Source organism: Oncorhynchus nerka, linkage group LG18 (genome assembly GCF_034236695.1).
Source record: "Oncorhynchus nerka isolate Pitt River linkage group LG18, Oner_Uvic_2.0, whole genome shotgun sequence".
NCBI lineage: Eukaryota > Metazoa > Chordata > Actinopteri > Salmoniformes > Salmonidae > Oncorhynchus > Oncorhynchus nerka.
In genome coordinates, this window is record NC_088413.1 from 74684037 (window position 1) to 74705200 (window position 21164).

General features: G+C 42.4%; 1 protein-coding gene across 4 annotated transcripts in view; it reads right to left on the reverse strand.

Annotated features, from left to right (window-relative positions):
* Positions 1–345: 345 nt before the first annotated feature.
* Positions 346–21164, reverse strand: part of LOC115146444 (serine/threonine-protein phosphatase 2A 56 kDa regulatory subunit gamma isoform-like) — a 52573-nt gene continuing 31754 nt past the window's right edge. For 2 of the 4 annotated variants that reach the window (XM_029688517.2, XM_029688519.2), the window contains 11 exons: positions 20162–20272; positions 19563–19655; positions 17623–17753; positions 17394–17453; positions 17075–17183; positions 15880–15933; positions 8561–8731; positions 6509–6636; positions 5670–5771; positions 5212–5284; positions 346–3289 (listed from right to left, as the gene is read on the reverse strand). In XM_029688517.2, the coding sequence (XP_029544377.1) occupies positions 3152–3289; positions 5212–5284; positions 5670–5771; positions 6509–6636; positions 8561–8731; positions 15880–15933; positions 17075–17183; positions 17394–17453; positions 17623–17753; positions 19563–19655; positions 20162–20272 (1170 nt within the window). In that variant the 3' untranslated portion in view covers positions 346–3151. Of the gene's footprint in view, positions 3290–4421; positions 4542–4768; positions 4809–5199; positions 5285–5669; positions 5772–6508; positions 6637–8560; positions 8732–15879; positions 15934–17074; positions 17184–17393; positions 17454–17622; positions 17754–19562; positions 19656–20161; positions 20273–21164 lie in introns of all 4 variants that reach the window. The other 2 variants (XM_029688520.2, XM_029688518.2) reach the window with 2 other exon arrangements.

The window sequence follows — 21164 nt, forward strand, 5'->3', positions numbered from 1 at the left end:
TCTCAACTGGCCTACCTGGTTAAATACAAGGTGAAATAAAATAAACATTTTTAAAAAGTGTGCCATTCAGAGGGTGAATGGGCAAGATTTAAATGTCCTAACAGGGTATCTAGTAGGTGCCAGGCGCATCGGTTTGTATCAAGAACGGCAACACTGCTGGCTGTGTGTGTGTCAAGAATGGTCCACCACCCAAAAGGGGTGTCTATACAGTAAGTGATGAGGAAGAAATCATTTTCCCTCAGATCAAATCATATACACTTAACTGTCAAAACGTATAATAACCGACTGCGTTTTGAGACTTCCGTGAAGTAAAATGCCTCCAGAATTGATGTATGGTTGAAAATATAAAATTCAAATATTCTCTTTATTCATTCTATTACAGATGAACACGACTTGAGATTGTGATAAAAGCACACAAAAGGCTACGGACTGAAATCTGGTCACAGATAATTGGGAATTCAAGAAAATATTAGATGTGTTATTTCTAATAATGCAGAAAGTTACAGGGGAGAGAGAAGTTATGTGCCACATTGACTCCTTTGTCATTGCTATTGATGTTTTATTCTGTACAGAGGACAATTTTATACAAAATTAATCTAGATATAACACTACATAAAACAAAGTAAATCATATGTACAATATTAAATGAAGCCACATAGTACAGGTCACAGACAAAAGGACACTTGTCAAGTTATTATATTCTGGAAAGTACATGTTCTAACTAAAAACCTGCAGAGGCCAAGCAAACAATTCCGGAAAACAATCCAAAACATTTGTTGTCTAACTTGTCATACGAGTAATTGATGTGTCTTAAAAAAAAACAACAGTTTGAACACAAATAAAAAGCAAAATGATCAAACATCTTTCCAAATGATACTGTTATATAAAAGTGAAGATTTTTTTTTTTTTGTGGGGGGGGGGGGGGGGGGTCAAATTGTTTCGGCGGGTGCCATTCATCCAGGACAAAAGATACATGGTAGTTATATGAACACCTTTTTGCATTTAAGTATTAATAATGTAGTTACCAAGCCAAGCCTGGATGTCAGTCTTTCAACATTGGCCTTTTCCATTGGCAGCTACAATGCTAAAATGAGCATCCAGGCTACCAGTTGCCAGAGACTAGAAACAGAAAAGACAATACAGATTGGATACACGTACTAGATTTGCAAGTTCAAACAATGGTACCAGAGAAAGACTAACATTTACAATGGGGCCCCAATCAAATCAAATTGTTGTAGTCACATGCTTCGTAAACAACAGGCGTGGACTGAAATGCTTACTTATGGGTCGTTTCCTTGTCCAGTCCAGGAAATGGACAGCTTCCTGAACTTGAGAAAGCAGAACAAACTGTACATATAGACTCAACGGGACACTGAAGAGCGCTTCATTGAAGATACACAAACATGTCACATCTTTCAAGTTTCAGGAAGTGCTTTTTCAATAGACTTATTCTTAACGGTTACAGATATCATCCAAAGAGGTATTCAGGTTTGAAATCACCTCTTCCAATGCTCATTCAACTGTCACATGAAACGGTTGTCATCCAAACAGCGGTGCTGTTCTCATCCTGTGGCATTCCGCCATTCCATAAACGGCTCTCTGATCCCCATTTGTTCAGTACTTCACAACAAGACAAGTAACAGTCCTTTCAGCTCCACAGCAAAGCACCTCTGGGTAGGAGGGCACTGGTAAAAACCAACATAGGGAAACGTGATACCGCTGTGGGGGGGGGGGGGCTTCAGGGCATGTGATATCATGTGTACTTCTGGAACATGCTTGACTAGCAAGCAGCGCCAGGGCTTCTGAAAAGCCTGCATCTGAGGACAAGGTGTGCTTTTGAGAAGGACTTCATTACAGTCGGGCTGTGCAGAATCACAGTTCTACAACATCACCCTACATCCCAAATAACGTATTATGTGATCGAGATGAGTAATTCTGCACCTCGCCTTCCTCAAACTGACACCCCCAGGTAAAGTGTCATAATGTAATTTCAGTTGGAATGTTCTGCATAACGTAGCATTACAGTGCGTGTGGCTACAGGTGTCTTGATGGACTCTGTGTCAAACCAAACACTTCCTAGCTTGCCATTGAGAGTTAAATGAAGCTTCCCAATAGCAGTAAGAACTGGGGACATGCATTATGTATGAATTAAGGAGACTGACATGTCTAAGAAGGGCTTTTGAATATGACAAACTGGGTGCAGACGAACAACCACCCAATGTGTTTCTCCGTATGAAATAAGTACCATTGTTTGAACTGTCAATATTTCATTGTGATCTGGCTCACATATTGCCAATGGACTTCAACAGAAAGGAAATCAATCCAACGAAAGAATGTGCATGGCACAAAGTGTAGGGTGTAAAGAGTCCAGTGTCCACAGAGAACCTCCCGTCCTGCCCTCCACCCTAGTCATAAAGTGACTTCATCAGAACAGATGGATCAGTCACTTCAGAAAGTCCTGTTGCTCTTCAGCTTATTAAAAAAAAAAAACAACAACATTTGAATCATCTGAGGCTCCAAAAAAACGAAGGCAAACGACACAGGCTGTCTACCTAGATAGTCATCCTGGTTTCTCTCACACAGAAAAACACAGACACAGAAAGAACAAACAGTCTTGGCACTGGCAAATGTCCCTGGGATTACAAAAAAAAAGAAAAAAAAAAAGAGAAGAAACAAAACTTCCGAAAAGTCGATCCAGTCACCCCCCACCATCCAACAATGGCTGTTCTTAGTTTTGTTTCCCCTTAACAGAAAGTGACATGAGAGGAGCCTCCCCCATTCTGTTTCTGCTCTCTACCAACTGCGCTCAATGGGGGAACATAAGAGCTTGTCATGTTGCTAGTGGAACGGAACTTCCCCCATTTTCATTTGTACAGTAAGAGCCTGGAGGGATGAGTCGATACTGTTATGCACGATTAAGCAAAAAAAAATTGACGGCAAGACTAAAAAAGAAAGTTGCGGCCCCACCCCTCCCAAAAAGAAACACCTGAGAAAGCAGAAATCCGGGGGGGGGGGGGGTGTACTGGCGACGATGAGGAAACTGGGCCAGTAATCTGAATGTGCTGTGTGGATGAGGGTGGAGAGAAGAGGGGACTGGACACTAGAGGAAAGAGAGAAGATGGGACTGGAAACTAGAGAGAGGGGGGCAGACCTAGAGCCCATCGCGGGTAGGGATCATGATGTCGGCTCGGCGACGGGTCTCCAAGGCTTTTGCGGTGTAGATGTCCTGAGGGAGATCAGACTTACGCCGCATCATAGGCCGGTCTTTCCTCTGGTCTCTCGTTCGTAACTGCAACAGGGGAAGGGGAGAGTGTTAGAGAGTGCTTTGCTTGTAACTACAGTATCCTCCTGGGTATGGTCTACTACGTTTTTGCCACAAGTACCACTCCTTTTTTCACATTACTAAGTCATGTTTAGAGACAATCACCAATTGACAGAAAACCGCTCACCATGCTAATGAACTAAGGCAGCCATGCACCAAACAGGACGGTGAGAAAAGAGTTGGTGAAATGTTAGCTACCAGGACTACCCTCATGACATTTAACAGAAAGAAAGAAAAAGAAAGGCAGAAGGGAAGGAAGGAAAGGTGAGTCGAAGAGAGAACAGACAATAACAAAAGTAGTTGATTCCAGTGTTCAGTCCATGGTCTGACGAGTCATCTCTCTACGGGAGAAACGGTTGGCCGAGTCATCCCTCCTCTACGGGAGAAACGGTTGGCCGAGTCATCCCTCCTCTACGGGAGAAACGGTTGACCGAGTACGGGAGAAACGGTTGTCATCCCTCCTCTACGGGAGAAACGGTTGGCCGAGTCATCCCTCCTCTACGGGAGAAACGGTTGACCGAGTCATCCCTCCTCTACGGGAGAAACGGTTGACCGAGTCAACCCTCCTCTACGGGAGAAACAGTTGACCGAGTCAACCCTCCTCTACGGGAGAAACAGTTGACCGAGTCAACCCTCCTCTACAGGAGAAACAGTTGACGAGTCAACCCTCCTCTACAGGAGAAACAGTTGACGAGTCAACCCTCCTCTACAGGAGAAACAGTTGACGAGTCAACCCTCCTCTACAGGAGAAACAGTTGACGAGTCAACCCTCCTCTACAGGAGAAACAGTTGACGAGTCAACCCTCCTCTACAGGAGAAACAGTTGACGAGTCAACCCTCCTCTACAGGAGAAACAGTTGACGAGTCAACCCTCCTCTACAGGAGAAACAGTTGACGAGTCAACCCTCCTCTACAGGAGAAACAGTTGACGAGTCAACCCTCTACAGGAGAAACAGTCCAGGACCCATTTTGAAAAGAGTGATCAGGGCCCAATGTCATAACATGTCTCAGAGTAGATCATAATGATTAAGATGACAGGTGCAGGGGGGGACCTGATCCAAGATCAGCACTGACGGACAGACCGAAGACGGACAGTTACCTGGGCGACTTCTTCCGTTACAGTCTTTTTTAACCTGTGAACTTCTTCATAGGTTAATGGACCATCAGACGCCATTGCTACTGGACCGTTGAGGCCAGTGGAATCAACACGGATAAGAGACTAATGTTAACAGGAAACGAACACACAAAAAGAAAATGGGAGAAAGAGACTTAAGTCGCATGCAAAGACGAAAGATTCAGAGAGAGAGTTTAGATAAACAGAAAAGTTTTGAAATTGGATGCTGGAGTCATGGATTCTATTAGATATCTGGTGAGAGTAGAAAATGATGCGGTGCAGACAGACTAATTCAACTGATCGTTAGTACGGTCATGAAGAGTAGATTTTACCTTATGCTAGGACTGTTCAACATCCACCCTAGAAGACTACCTATAATAAAACAAGACATTGGGAATGCAGTTCACAGTAGGTACTTCCACCTTAGTTTGTATTTACTGAGACCAGAAATGAAGCAATATAAAATAGGAATGCAGTTTAGGAAGACCGTTCAGTCAACTGGCATTTCACTTGACTTAGTACAGGGTTGGCTACGGAGATCGTATGCCAATATACCATTCAGCAACCAACCAATCTCCTGATCAACCTCCTGATCTTAACCAGGAAAGGGTGATGCAGAGCACGTGGTAGAAAAGACTGGGCATACTCTGCACAGCAAACAGTCCTCAGAGAGAAGACGGAAAGGAAACTACTTCAGCTCTTTAGATGCCACGCATGTACACACTGCTGTGTGTCCCACACACACACACACACACACACACACACACACACACACCTGTGGGTTGGATTTGGCAAGGTTCTCAATCTTTATCCAAGCCTCTTCCCGGTCTTTTGACTTGGCCTTCTCTCTATAGGAGGAAACAAACATCTACAATTATAACCTCAGCCCCCCCTACAGTAACCCCCCCCCCCCCCTCTACAGTCACTACAATGTATATATGATATATTATCATTCAGATTTGTATATGTAATAATCATTAAAATACTGTCTAAACTTTGAGACATGCTAATCTGGAAGAAAATATATTATCATAATCTATTTACCATTACAATATATAGTCATATAAGATTTGATACATGCTAATCTGAATGAGAATATTTACTGAACAGGTTCCACATTTGAAATGTAATATTATCATTCACATTAGGACTAGAATATGATGTACAAACTACAATCTGTAGTCAAGATTTGAGATATACAATATTCTCATTTCGGATTAGCATATTACATACTTGTTTTTCTCTGCTCTGAACTGCTGTGTGCAGTCATCAAACAACTTCTGGTTCATCTCCATGAAGAGCTTGAGAGCGTTGTAGATGAGGCCATGGATGGTCCTGCACAGAGAGACAGACACACGGGCAAAGACAGCAGCGAGAGTCAGTCTGCCCGTCATGTCTATAAAAGGGGAGCCCTGTCCTCCAGCCCAAACCAAAAATTAGATTCCAGTGAATGACTAAAGTAAGTCTGAACCACTGTTGAGCTCCCTGCAGTCAACACTAGCACTTTCAGAGCAGCTTAATATTAAAAGAAGTCTCGTTCCACATAAAACAATTTGGTAAGGTGTTGAACTTTCTAATCATATATTTTTTGTTTGTTTGTTTGTTAATTAAATATGCCTCCAAGGAACAGAATGTGTTTTATTGGTCATCTGTTTGATATAACCTGCCTGTAATGCCAGATGGCTGTGCACTTTTGCCACTGGTTATTTTGCGCCAGGCAAGCTCACCAAAAAAAAAGCCAGGCAAGCTCACCAAAAAAAAAGCCAGGCAAGCTCACCAAAAAAAAAGCCAGGCAAGCTCACCAAAAAAAAAGCCAGGCAAGCTCACCAAAAAAAAAGCCAGGCAAGCTCACCAAAAAAAAAGCCAGGCAAGCTCACCAAAAAAAAAGCCAGGCAAGCTCATTCGAGAGCAGCTAAAAAGTTTATAGTACAGTATTTAATGAGGGCAGATCAAGGTCACTGTTATTAGGTGTCACAGCGGAAAATGATAAATGTCTTCCTGGACCAGGTAATCCCTCCATATATCTTAGTTTGTAGTCTTTCTTTTGGTGCCTAATGAACACGGCTACTTACTTGTTCCAGTGGGTCTTGGAGTTGCGGTAGAGTGCCGGGAACATGATGGGCAGGATCTTGGCTGCGTTGTCGCTGATCAGACTCATGATGTACTCGTTGTTCCAGTAGTACAGAGCTCTCTCTGCTACCTGCACAATGACCCAAAGCACACAGCACCATCGATGAGGACAGCTCACTCATAATGGTGATGGCAGGAGGCGCAATATATATACAGTCGTGGCCAAAAGTTTTGAGTAGGACACAAATATTAATTTCAACAAAGTTTGCTGCTCCAGTGTCTTTAGATATTTTTGTCAGATGTTACTAATCAAATACTGAAGTATAATTACAAGAAATTCATAAGTGTCAAAGTTTTTTATTGACAATTACATGAAGTTGATGCAAAGAGTCAATATTTGCAGTGTCAACACTTCTTTTTCAAGACCTCTGCAATCAGCCCTGGCATGCTGTCAATTAACTTCTGGGCCACATGCTGACTGATGGCAGCCCATTCTTGCATAATCAATGCTTGGAGTTTGTCAGAATGTGTGGGTTTTTGTTTGTCCACCAGCCTCTTGAGGATTGACCACAAGTTCTCAATGGGATTAAGGTCTGGGGGGGTTTCCTGGCCATGGACCCAAAATATCGATGTTTGGTTCCCCGAGCCACTTAGTTATCACTTTTGCCTTATGGCAAGGTGCTCCATCATGCTGGAAAAGGCATTGTTCGTCATCAAACTGTTCCTGGATGGTTGGGAGATGTTGCTCTCGGAGGATGTGTTGGTACCATTCTTTATTCATGACTGTGATCTTAGGCAAAATTGTGAGTCAGCCCACTCCCTTGGCTGAGAAGCCTACACATGAATGGTCTCAGGATGCTTTACTGTTGGCATGACACAGGACTGATGGTAATGCTCACCTTGTCTTCTCCGGACAAGCTTTTTTCCAGATGCCCCAAACAATCGGAAAGGTGATTCATCAGAGAAAATTACTTTATCCCAGTCCTCAGCAATCCAATCCCTGTACCTTTTTCAGAATATCAGTCAGTCCCTGATGTTTTTCCTGGAAAGAAGTGGCTTCTTTGCTGCCCTTCTTGACACCAGGCCACCCACCAAAAGTCTTTGCCTCACTGTGCGTGCAGATGCACTCACACCTGCCTGCTGCCATTCTTGAGCAAGCTCTGTACTGGTAGTGCCCCGATCCCGCAGCTGAATCAACTTTAGGAGACGGTTCTGGCTCTTGCTGGACTTTCTTGAGCACCCTGAAGCCTCCACAACAATTTAACCGCTCTTCTTGAAGTTCTTGATGATCCGATAAATGGTTGATTTAGGTGTAATCTTACTGGCAGCAATATCCTTGCCTGTGAAGTCCTTTTTGTGCAAAGCAATGATGACGGCACGTGTTTCCTTGCAGGTAACCATGTTTGACAGAGGAATAACAATGATTCCAAGCACCACCCTCCTTTTGAAGCTTCAAGTCTGTTATTCGAACTCAAATCAGCATGACAGAGTGATCTCCAGCCTTGTCCTCATCAACACTCACACCTGTGTTAACGAGAGACTCACTGACATGATGTAAGTTGGTCCTTTTGTGGCAGTTCTGAAATGCAGTGGAAAAGTTTTTGGGGGATTCAGTTCATTTGCATGGCAAAGAGGGACTTTGCAATTAATTGTTATTCACCTGATCAATCTTCATAACATTCTGGAGTATATGCAAATTGCCATCATACAAACTGAGGCAGCAGACTTAGTGAAAATTAAAATTTGTGTCATTTAAAACTTTTGGCCACGACTGTTGAGAGATAGAGAAGCATACTTGATTGGTGAAACATCCTTCCATTAAGCCTAAAAATAACTGTTCCAACATATCTCTAGAACCCCTCTAGAACCCCTCATGTTGGTGTCCACTACAAGGTCGAACCAGGCGGTACGCTCATTACATCCTGGGTCTTGTTCTGTTTCTATGGACTGCTTAGTTCTAGAAACATTTCACTACTCAGATTCACTTTCCCACATAACCGTAATGACTTAAAAGGACACCAATAACAGGGTTCCCATGGCATGGGGTCAGTCACCTGGAAGTGTGGGCTGGACACACACTTGGCCAGCTGCCTGAACAGTGGCTCCATGACCTTGACGAACTCGGATGGCTCGATGACGTCTAGAATCTCCTCCAGCTCGTTAAGGAACATCACCTCTTTGGGGGAGTGAGTCTTGGGCCAGTATTTCAGAAGGGCCATGACCACCTGGGAGAAGCATTGAGCAGGGAGTGGAGTGGATATTGACCAACAGATCAGTGAGTAACATATACAATAACGTTCACGGATAAGCAAAAACATTACTTTAACTTTTTATAAAATTGTTTGTTAACATGCAAAAGAGCATTTACACACATTACTGTTCATTAAAGTCTAAATAAATTATTTGTCACATGCGCCGAATACAACAAGTGCAGACCTTACCGTGAAATGCTTACTTAAAAGCCCTTAAAACAGTTAAGAAAATATTTACTAAATAGACTAAAGTTTTTTTTTAAGTAACAATAAAAGCTCTCGAGTGGTGCAGCAGTCTAAGGCACTGCATCTTAGTGCAAGAGACAAAACTACAGTCCCTGGTTCGAATCCAGCCTGTATCACATCTGGCCATCATTGGGATTCTCATAGGGCAGTGCACAATTGGCCCGGGGGCATCCGGGTTTGGCTTGGGTATGCCGTCATTGTAAATATGAATTTATTCTCAACTGACTAGCCTAGTTAAAAAATTTAAATAAACAAGGCTTGGTATCGGTAACAAGTCAATGTACGGGGATACAGGTTAGTCGAGGTCATTTGTACATGTACAGCACCAGTTAAAACATTTGGACACACCTACTTATTCTAGGGTTTTTCTTTCATTTCACTATTTCATACATTGTAGAATAATAGTTAATAGTTACGTAGTAACCACAAAAAAAAGTTAAAACAAATCAAAATATATTTGAGATTCTTCAAAGAGGCCACTCTTTGCCTTGACAGCTTTGCACACTCTTGGCATTCTCTCAACCAGCTTCACCTGGAATGCTTTTCCAACAGTCTTGAAGGAGTTCCCACATATGCTGAGCACTTGTTGGCTGCTTTTCCTTCACTCTGCGGTCCAACTCATCCCAAACCATCTCAATTGGGTTGAGGTCAGGTGATTGTGGAGGCCAAGTCATCTGATGCAGCACTCCATCACTTTCTTGAACAAATAGCCCTTACACCGCCTGGAGGTGTGTTGGGTCATTGTCCTGTTGAAAAATAAATGATAGTCCCTCCCACTAAGCACAAACCAGCTGGATGGCGTATTGCCGCAGAATGCTGTGGTAGCCATGCTGGTTAAGTGTACCTTGAAATTCTAAATAAATCACTGAGTGTCACCAGCAAAGCACCCCCACACCATAACACCTCCTCCTCCGTGCTTCACGGTGGGAACCACACATGCAGAGATCATCCGTTCACCTACTTTGCATCTCACAAAGACATGACGGTTGGAACCAAAAATCTCCCATTTGGACTCAGACCAAAAAGGACACATTTCCACCGGTCTAATGTCCATTGCGTGTTTCTTGGCCCAAGTGTTTCTTGGCCCAAGCAAGTCTCTTCTTCTTATTGGTGTCCTTTAGAGATGGTTTCTTTGCAGCAATTTCACCATGAAGGCATGATTCAGTCTCCTCTGAACAGTTGATGTTAAGATGTGTCGGTTACTTGAACTCTGAAGCCTTTGGGCTGCAATTTCTGAGGCTGGTAACTAATTAACTTTTCTGGTGCAGCAGAGGTAACTCTGGGTCTTCCTTTCCTGTGGCCGTCCTCATGAGAGCCAGATTCATCATAGCACTTGATGGTTTTTGCGACTGCACTTGAATAACTGTTCAAAGTTCTTGAAATGTTCCAGATTGACTGAGCTTCATGTCTGAAAGTAATGATGGACTGTCATTTCAATTTTCTTATTTGAGCCATTCTTGCCATAATATAGTATTTTACCAAAATACCCGTAAGGCTCACAAAATCATTTTAGAGCCAAGCCACCCCCTGTACCTGGACTTTGAATTACTCCCCTCTGGGCGCAGGTATAGGGCACCCTTCAGCAGGAAAAACAGAACGTGACAATAATTTGTGCCAGGTGTGATGTCCCTCCTAAATAGCTCAGGCGAATGTTCCCATTTACCCCCGTAAGGTCAGCAGGCTAGTCTTTTCTTCTTTATGTTTATTTATTTTTTAAATTCTTATTTCTTACCATTATTATTGGTGCGTAACTGTTATGAAAGTTGTATTGTCAATCTTGTTTTGTATTTAAACACCATTTTAAATGTGTACATGACACTGCAACAAAATTTTGTCAGTAAGTAAGTAAATAGCGCCATCTTCTGAATACCACCCATATCTTGTCACAACGCAACTGTTTGGCTCAAACGCATTAAGGAGGAAAGAAATTCCACAAATTCACTTTTAACAAGGCACACCTGTTAATTGAATGCATTCCAGGTGACTACCTCATGAAGCTGGTTAAGAGTGTGCAAAACTGTCAAGGTAAAGGGTGGCTACTTTGAAGAATCTCAAATATACTTTGATTTGTATAACACTTTTTTGGTTACTACATGATTCCATGCGTGTTATTTCATATTTTTAATGTCTACACTATTATTCTATAATGTAGAAAATAGTAAAAAATAAATAAAAGGAAAACCCTTAAATGAGTAGTTGTGTCCAAACTTTTGACTGGTACTGTAGGTAAGGGTAAAATTGCCTATGCCTAGATAAACAGCAAGTAAGAGCAGTAAAAACAAGGGGGGGTGGCAGGAAGCTTGCCCCCCAGTGATGTAAGTCGCTCTGGATAAGAGCGTCTGCTAAATGACTTAAATGTAAATGTAAAATGTACTGGGCCGTACATACTCCCCTCTATAGAGCCTTATGGTCGGATGCTGAGCAGTTGCCATACCAGGTGGTGATGCAACCAGTCAGGATGCTCTCGATAGTGCAGCTGTAGAACCTTGAGGATCTAGGGACCAATGACAAATCTCGAGTCTCCTGAGGGGGAATAGGTGTTGGGTTGTGCCCTCTTCACAACTGTCTTGCTGTGTTTGGACTAGAGGTCGACCGATTAAATCGTCATGGCCGATTAATTAGGGCAGATTTCAAGTTTATAACAATCGGTTATTGGCATTTTTGGACACCAATTATTTTGCACTCCACGAGGAGACTGCGTGGCAGGCTGACCACCTGTTATGCAAGTACAGCATCAAAAGGACCTGGTGGCTGCAAGGAGCCACGGTAAGTTGCTAGCTAGCATTAAACTTATCTTAGAAAAAAACAATCAATCTTAACATAATCACTAGTTAACTACACATGGTTGATGATATTACTAGTTTAACTAGCTTGTCCTGCGTTGCAAATAATCAATGCGGTGCCTGTTCATTTATCATCGAATTACAGCCTACTTTGCCAAACGGGTGAGGATTTAACAAGCGCATTCGTGAAGAAAAAAAAGCGCTGTCGTTGCACCAATGTACCTAACCATAAACGTCAATGCCTTCCTTAAAATTAATAGACAAGTATATATATATTTTTTTTTAAACATGCATATTTTGTTAAGAAATTCATGTTTGCAGGCAATATTAACTAGGAAAATTGTGTCACTTCTCTTGCGTTCAAGAGCAGAGCAGAGCAGAGTATATGCAGCAGTTTGGGCTGCCTGGCTCGTTGAACTGTGTGAAGACTTTCTTCCTAACAAAGACCATAATTAATTTGCCAGAATTTTACATAATTATGACAGAACATTGAAGGTTGTGCAATATAACATAAATATTTAGACTTAGGGATGCCACCCATTCGTTAAAATACAAATGGTTCCGTATTTCACTGAAAGAATACATTTTTGTTTTCGAAATTATAGTTTCCGGATTTGACCATATGAAAGACCTAAGGCTCGTATTTCTGTGTGTATTATAAGTCTGATTTGATAGAACAGTCTCACTGAGCGGTGGAAGGCAGCAGCATGCTCGTAACCATTCACTCAAACAGCACTTTCCTGCGTTTGCCAGCAGCTCTTCGCAACGTTTTAATCACAGCGCTGTTCATGACTTCAAGCCTATCAACTCCCGAGATTAGGCTGGAAATACTCTAGTGCCTATATGAACATTTAATAGTCAAATATATGAAATACAAAAGGTTTAGAGAGAAATAGTCCTATAATAACTACAACCTAAATCTTCTTAACTGGGAATATTGAAGACTCATGTTAAAAAGGAACCACCAGCTTTCATATGTTCTCATGTTCTGAGCAAGGAACTTACACGTTAGCTTTTTTAGATGGCACATAATGCACTTTTACTTTCTCCAACACCGTTTTTGCATTATTTAAACCAAATTGAACATGTTTATTTATTTGAGACTAAATATATTTTTATTTATTTATTATATTAAGTTAAAATAAGTGTTCATTGTTCATTCAGTATTGTTGTAATTGTCATAACTACAAATACATGATAAAAAAAAAAATTAAATAAGCTTTTTTGGTCATCCAATAATAGGTATCGGCGTTGAAAAATCATACTCAGTCGACCTCTAATTTGGACCATGATAGTTTGTTGGTGATGTAGACGCCAAGCTCTCGACACTCTCCACTACAGCCCCGTCGATGTGAATGGGGGCGTGTTCGGCCCATCTTTTCCTGTAGGCCACGATCAGCTCCTTTGTCTTGCTCACGTCAAGGAGAGGTTGTTGCCCTTGTACCCACACTGCCAGGTCTCGGACCTCCTCCCTACAGTCTGTCTCATGGTTGTTGGTGATCAGGCCTACCACCGTTGTCGTCAGCCAACTTAATGATGTTGGAGTCGTGCGTGGCAGTGCAGCCGTGGGTGAACAGGGAGTACAGGGGGGGACTAAGCATGCACGCCTTAGGGGCCCCTGTGTTGAGGGTCAGCATGGTGGATGTGTTGTTACCTACCCTTACTACCTGGGGGCGGCCCGTCAGGAAGTCCCAGAGTTGCAGCGGGAGGTGTTTAGTCCCAGAGTCCTTAGCTTAGTGATGAGCTTTGTGGGCACTACAGTGGTGAACACTGAGCTGTAGTCAATGAACAGCAATCTCACATACAGTTGAAGTCGGAAAGTTACATACACTTAGGTTAAAGTCATTAAAATTTGTTTCTCAACCACTCAAATGTCTTGTTAACAAACTATAGTTTGGCAAGTCGGTTAGGACATCTACTTTGTGCATGACACATAATTTTCCCAACAATAGTTTACAGACAGATTATTTCACTGTATCACAAGTCCAATGGGTCAGAGGTTTCATGCACTAAGTTGACTAACTTTAAACAGCTTGGAAAACTCCAGAAAATGGTGTTATGGCTTTAGAAGCTTCTGATAGGCTAATTGACATCATTTGAATCAATTGGAGGTGTACCTGTAGATGTATTTCAAGGCCTACCTTCAAACTCAGTGCCTCTTTGCTTGACATCATGGGAAAATCAACACAAAAACTAAATCAGACAGGACCTCAGAATTTTTTGTAGACCTCCACAAGTCTGGTTCAACCGTGGGAGCAATTTCCAAACGCCTGAAGGTACCACGTTCATCTATACAAACAATAGTGCGTATAAACACCATGGGACCACGCAGCCGTCATACCGCTCAGGAAGGAGCGGAACTCCTAGAGAGGAACGTACTTTGATGTGAAAAGTGCAAGTCAATCCCAGAACAACAGCAAAGGACCTTGTGAAGATGCTGGAGGAAACAGTGTACAAAAGTATCTATATCCACAGTAAAAACGACTCCTATAACCTGAAAGGCCGCTCAGCGAGGAAGAAGCCACTTCTCCAAAACCCCCATAAAAAAGCCAGACTACAGTTTGCAACTGCACATGGGGACAAAGATCGTACTTTGTGGAGAAACGTCCTCTGGTCTGATGAAACAGAAATTGAACTGTTTGGCCATAATGACCGTTGTTATGTTTGGACGAAAAAGGGCGAGACTTGCAAGCTGAAGAACACCATCCCAACCGTGAAGCACGGGGGTGGCAGCATCATGTTGTGCGGGTGCTTTGCTGCAGGAGGGGCTGGTGCACTTCACAAAATAGATGGCATCATGAGGTAGGAAAATTATGTGGAAAAATTGAAGCAACATCTCAAGACATCAGTCAGGAAGTTAAAACTTGGTTGCAAATGGGTCTTCCAAATGGACAATGACCCCAAGCATACTTTCAAAGTTGTGGAAAAACGGCCTAAGGACGAAAAAGTCAAGGTATTGGAGTGGCCATCACAAAGCCCTGACCTCAATCCTATAGAAAATTTGGGCAGAACTGAAAAAGCATGTGCGAGCAAGGACGCCCACAAACCTGACTCGAAGCTTATGGAAGGCTACCCAAAACATTTGACCCAAGTTGAACAATTTAAAGGAAATGCTACCAAATACTAATTGAGTGCATGTAAACTTCTGACCCACTGGGAATGTGATGAAAGAAATAAAAGCTGAAAGAAATCTCTCCTATTATTCTGACATTTCACATTCATAAAATAAAGTGGTTATCCTAACTGACCTAAGACAGGGAATTTTAACTAGGATTAAAATGTCAGGAATTGTGAAAACCTGTTTAAATGTATTTGGCTAAGGTGTATGTAAACTTCCGACTTCAACTGTAGGTGTTCCTTTTGTCCGGGTGTGAAAGGGCGGTGTGGAGTGCAAGTGCGATTGCGTCATCTGTGGATCTGTTAGGGTGGTATGCGAATTGGAGTGGGTATAGGGTTTCCGGGATGATGGTGTTGATGTGAGCCATGACCACCCTTTCAAAGTACTTCATGGCAACCGACGTGAGTGCTACGAGCGGTAATCTTTTAGGCAGGTTAACTTCGCGTTCTTGGGCACAGGGACTATGGTGGTCTGCTTGAAACATGTTGGTATTACAGACTCGGACAGAGAGAGGTTGAACATGTCAGTGAAACCACCTGCCAGTTGGTCCGCGTGATGCTTGGAGTACGTGTCCTGGGAATCCGTCTGGCCCCACGGCCTTGTGAATGTTGACCTGTTTAAAAGGTCTTGCTCGCATCGGCTACAGAAAGCACGATCACACAGCTGCCAGGAACAGCTGGTGCTCTCATGCACGCTTCAGTGTTGCTTGCTTCGAAGCATGCATAAAAAAAGGCATTTAGCCCATCTGGTCACTGGGCAGCTAGGTTTCCCTTTGTAATACGTAATAGTTTGCAAGCCCTGCTACATCTGACAAGCGTCAGCCGGTGTAGTAGGATTATAAAGTGTAACCGATCTGTTTTGAGCAATGGGTCGATATGCATTGCAATACAAAAATCTTCAGAGAAGACTGAATACAACGTCACTGAAGGGGTAATCAATACACCTTACTTATGAGCAGAAATTTCACAACTTACTGGTTCAGTGAGAGTGCTGTCCTTCTCTAGAAACTGCACCACACAGTATGCCAACTAGGGGGGGAGAAAAAGACAATGGAACACAATTACTGGCTGATCCTAAAAATCAGACTAATTGTGTTGACATTCACAACGATAGGACACAATTACTGGTGACACTGGCTGGTCCTGTCAGCCTAATTGTGTTGACATTATCAACGACAATAGTCACTGACAAATAATTGCAGTCATGAAGTTGCAGCAACTGTAATACTTGCAGTATAACTGCAATGTAACAATTACTTTTTGTGAGGTGTTCTCATTTTGCATTAGGCTAGCTCTAACACAGTTGATCAAGCTGTAATGTAGATATTATGCCATGGTCCTTAGAGAGCAATGTATAGCACAGCAGTTTCACGATATATATATGTATGCGAGAGATAGATGGATAGAGATATATCTATCTAGTGAAACTGTCCGGCAGACACCAAGAGAAACACCGCGAGCGAGAAGCTGGCCCAGAAAGAGGGAGAGGCCCCTGACAAGGACCTTTGTCTTCATAGTAATTCTGGCTTGTGAGTAGCAGATATCTGATTCCAGCTAGCTTGTAGCAGCCAGGCTACTGCCCTCACCTCCCACACTGCCTGAACAGGCCAGGCCCCATTGGAAATAAGCCCCACCTACACCTAATATCAGTAATTTCCATAGTGTGCATTCAGTAGGGCAAAAGGGGCAGGACAATCAGAATGTGGCAGATAGAAAGGGATTAAATAGAGCTGAAACTCCCTATTGTTGGCAGAGAATCATGTCTGTTGTATACACTGTATTTCTGCGTGAACATTCTGTAACGTCGCACCCTCTTGAAATGAGCCCAGGGTAGCATGGCTGATAGAACAATCAGAGCTGTGTCATGTTCATTACGGTCACACAATGGAAAACGTTTTAAAATGTCCAAACACACTACATGTTAAATGTATGTAAATTGTAAAGTATTTTGTAATGTTCTTTTCGTTATGGTCAGACCCCAGTAAGACTAGCTGTCGCCATTGGCGTGAGCTAATTGAGATGAAAAAAAGATTAAATCAAATCTTTCAACGGAAAACGAAAACACACGTGTCTTATTGGACAAGGAAGTCCCTCCCCGTTCCAGTCTGTTTTCTTCCCTTTTTGTACCCAATGAACACGACCCAGACCCTAAACAGACACAAGAGCTTACCTGCGGATGGTAGACACTAAGTGATTTGACTTTGTGCAAAGGCAACAGGACCTTTAAAAGGAATATCTTGTGCTCCTCTTTTAGTGGTAAGGCAAACCCATTGATTATACTGTGAAAGAGAGAGAAACAATTAGAATGATTGTAATATAAAATCACTTCAACTGAACTCAAAATAGTAATGAATATGAAACAGATAAAACAGCAGCAAAGCAATGGTTAGAGATCCTATCTGCAGTCCAGAAGACATTGTGAGACTGGATAAAAGTCCAAAGTAACTAACTGTACTGCAATACACGCAGAGTTACAGCTTAAGGTGTACCTTCCAAGTATCTCCAGTAATTCTGCTATTCCATTATGGTGCTCAGTCTCATAGATAAACCTGTCAAAAACACAGAGATGTTACATTTTAGTTACACAACCAAACATCCATTTCTTAGTGGTATGAAACTAAAAACAACCACAAGTCACCATTGAATCATTAGCAATTGATTTGATGTGTTAATAAACTAATCTGACATAAAAACGAAAGCGGCTAAGATTAAACTTACCTATAAAATATGTTATTGATGTGTTTTCTGATGTAGGCCCGTAGTCCCAGGAACTTCCCATATATCCTGTGGAGAGTTGTTTTGAGGAAGTCCCTCTCCCGCGGGTCTTCACTGTCAAACAGGTCTAAAAGCTGTGGACACATGACATCCCTCCAGCACTTAACATTCACTTTTTTTTAAAGATTTCTTTAGTAAATAAAATGGTTCGTAACACCATGTGCCAAAAATGTGACTGAAAATTGTGCTGTGTGATGCAAGGCAACGCTTGAATAAAAATATCCTTCATTAGTACCACTGGTGTTGACAATGGAAGACTGCTGATCCCATGTAGTGCATCTCTTGCCGTTGTGCCATGAGCAAGGCACTTAACCCTCGCCAAAGTTGAATATTGCACTGATAGGCTACAGTATAAAACACGTGGTCTGTCAACCCCCACCCACCTGGAGAGCTACTGGGCGTGCAGGCCTTTGATCCAACCCTGCTTATCAAGTTAGCTTATCAAGGTCCTGTTGAGCAGGTGATTTTTTTTTTAACAAAATGAGCTGTGGTAGAGCAGGTCTGGAGCAAATGCCTGAATACCCCGGAGCTCTCCTGGACACTCGAGGAGGAGGGTTGGTCTCCCTGCAACATTACAATCACAACCAAATACTTGGTCTTTATAAAATAATTCCCTCATTCGGTGAACCAGGGAGCAAATGGCTAAGGAGGATGAGGTAGCTAACAAAAGATGTTTATCCATTTGTGAAGGTTAATATATTCAGGGGAAATCTTGACAGCATAGGTCATAGGAGTTACGTGTCAATTAGTAACTTTGACATTACATGGTCAGTGCATGTTGGGAGGCGAATCCTGGCCAATTTTAAGAGCTTGAGAAGGTTTTTACAATTGGAGTATTCGGGAATTGTGGTTCCACACGAGCACCTGCACCAACTGGGTGTCGGGCATTTGCTGTTCTACATGAGTGCCGGGGGAAAGTTATTTTAGGACCTGGGACATAAAATTAATACATGCTAATAGCTAAATAGTTAACTAGCTAAACTACACAATATACAGTATTTTGAATTGGCCATGTAGTTATCTTTATTTTACCTGCTGGGCAAATGTCTCTCCCCCCTCTGGCAACAGCCCACACACAGGTGATGCACACACCATTACTTTTCTAGGATTTTCATTGCTATAACTGGGGGGAAAAAAATATTTTTTATTTTACCCCCTTTTTCTCTTAATTTCATGATATGGTAATTGGATAGCAATTGGATCTTGCCTCCTCGCAGCAACTCGCCAACAGGCTCGGGAGAGGCGAAGGTCGAGTCATGCGTCCTCCGAAACATGACCCACCAAACCGCGCTCAACACCCACCCGGAAGCACCAATGGTGTCGAAGGAAACACTGTTCAACAGATGACCGAAATCAGCCTGCAGGCACTCGGCCCGCCACATGGAGTCACTGAAGCGTGATGAGCCGAGTAAAGCCCCCCCTGCTAATCCGGACGATGCCGGGAGAATTGTGCGCCACCCTATGGGACTCCCGGTCACAGCCGGTTGTGATACAGCCTGGGATCGAACCCGGGTCTGTAGTGACGCCTCAAGCACTGCGATACATTACCTTAGACCGCTGCGCCACTCGGGAGGCCCCCACACTAGTAATTATTATCAACAAATGTGCGAACACAGCTAGGCTCGCTTTGTCTCAAAAACACATCTCACGACAGCATGATTAAAATACTATTTGTGCTGGTCAATGTAGGCCTATATTAATTATACTCCGATGCACTCTGCAGAGATTTGGAGGACACGGAGCAAAACATCGCATCCGGAAGACACTGATCCAATTCTGATCGGAGAAGTCGAATTGTTTGATTTTGTGATTTGAGTGATTTTGTTTACCTTGTCCATTCGGACAATTTAAAATGTATAATGTGTGTTTCTTTCAGCTCTTACCTGCATCACAAACTTCTGGTCGATGTACTTCTTCGCTATGTTCGGTTGAAAGTCAGGAGATTCTAAAAACCGAAGGAAAAATTCGTAGACGAGCTGGAAAGAAAACATTTTTAAAATGCATAATTTGCAGAATGCATAGCAAGAGTGTCCTTCCTTACAAAAATTATTGGTAAAAATCTAAAATATGTTTCATTAGATCACATAATTAGACAACCTAAATTTCATTAGATCACATAACAGCGTCAGTAATTTGGTGGGTAATATGTGTATATAACATCGTATCATAATGATCCATAATAAAACAGCCGTGCTCTTTTTGTCCAAGCCGGGAGGTAAGGAAGGTCCAACGGTGGTTTATGCTAATTCGATACTTTAATTATACAGCACTGTACTTGAGAGAATGTAAGGTCTGCAACACTACATTCCTACTCAAACAGCAGGTTCGTGTTCATTAGGACATGCAACAGAAAACAAAACAAAAAAATAGCCGGGTATAAGTCCAGATAAACCCGAAGGTACTAAGTCGGTTTTCTTCATTTTGGTGCGTAATTAACACGACCCAGGCCATGTGAACTGGGTTAGTAAATATCCCTAGGTACCTGGAGATGTGGCCATGCAGCCTCAAGTGTAGGCTCGTCCTCCTCGGGGTCGAACTCTGCTCCTGTGGGGTTGGACGACGGAGGCAACGTTCGGAACATGTTCACCGCAAACTAAAGGGGGGGGGGCAAAAAGAGTATATTCAGAGTCAGTAGACCACAGTGATGAAGGCCAGTATGGAGTCAAATTGCTTCAGTGGCTGTTTTACATTGAATGTAACAGGATTGCCAAGAACACATACTTGACCTATCCATCATAGCTTAAACCAGGGCTATTCAACTATATTCTTACTGGGGCTAGATGTCTGGGGCTAGATGTCTGAGGCTAGATGTCTGGGGCTAGATGTGATTATTCTGATGTTTTTTTTAAAGCAACAACAATAAAAAGGAAGCGTCTTAAACATTGCTAAAAGTCATTTAGAAAGATGGTCGCAACCCAACAATTAGATCATAATTGAAAAGGAAAAGCAACCATTGTTATTTTTTTTTAAATTTAAACTATTAAAAGCTTTCTAACACTTTAGGTAATCTTTCTTTTTTTTTTAACTAAGCATCTCATTAAACAAAAATATGTCAAATCAGGCAATGCCAAATTCCAGTCTGAAGGAAGTATGCTTTGAATTAATTTCCCTCAGTCATTTTGTGCATTGTTTGTCTCACTCCCTTCAAACACGTCCTTGTGAGCATCAGAGGGGGAAACAAAAAGGCACGTACGTGTTCCTTAAGAGTCACAGCTTTCAGAAATATTTTGTAGCTTAAACCATTCAAAATGATAAGACCCAAATTCAAAATAAATAAAATAGTCAACATGCAACATAGGCGCTAGAAACCGCTAAAAACCCAGACTAAGACGACCCACTATAGTACTTGTCATTTCGGCACTGAAAGTCAGTTTGGATGAGATATTTTTTAATGTTCAGAATTGATCAAAGGGCCAGTCTAAATGAATTAAAACAGTCTGGATTTGGCCTGCGGACAGCCAGTTGCATAGCCCTAAACTAATCAC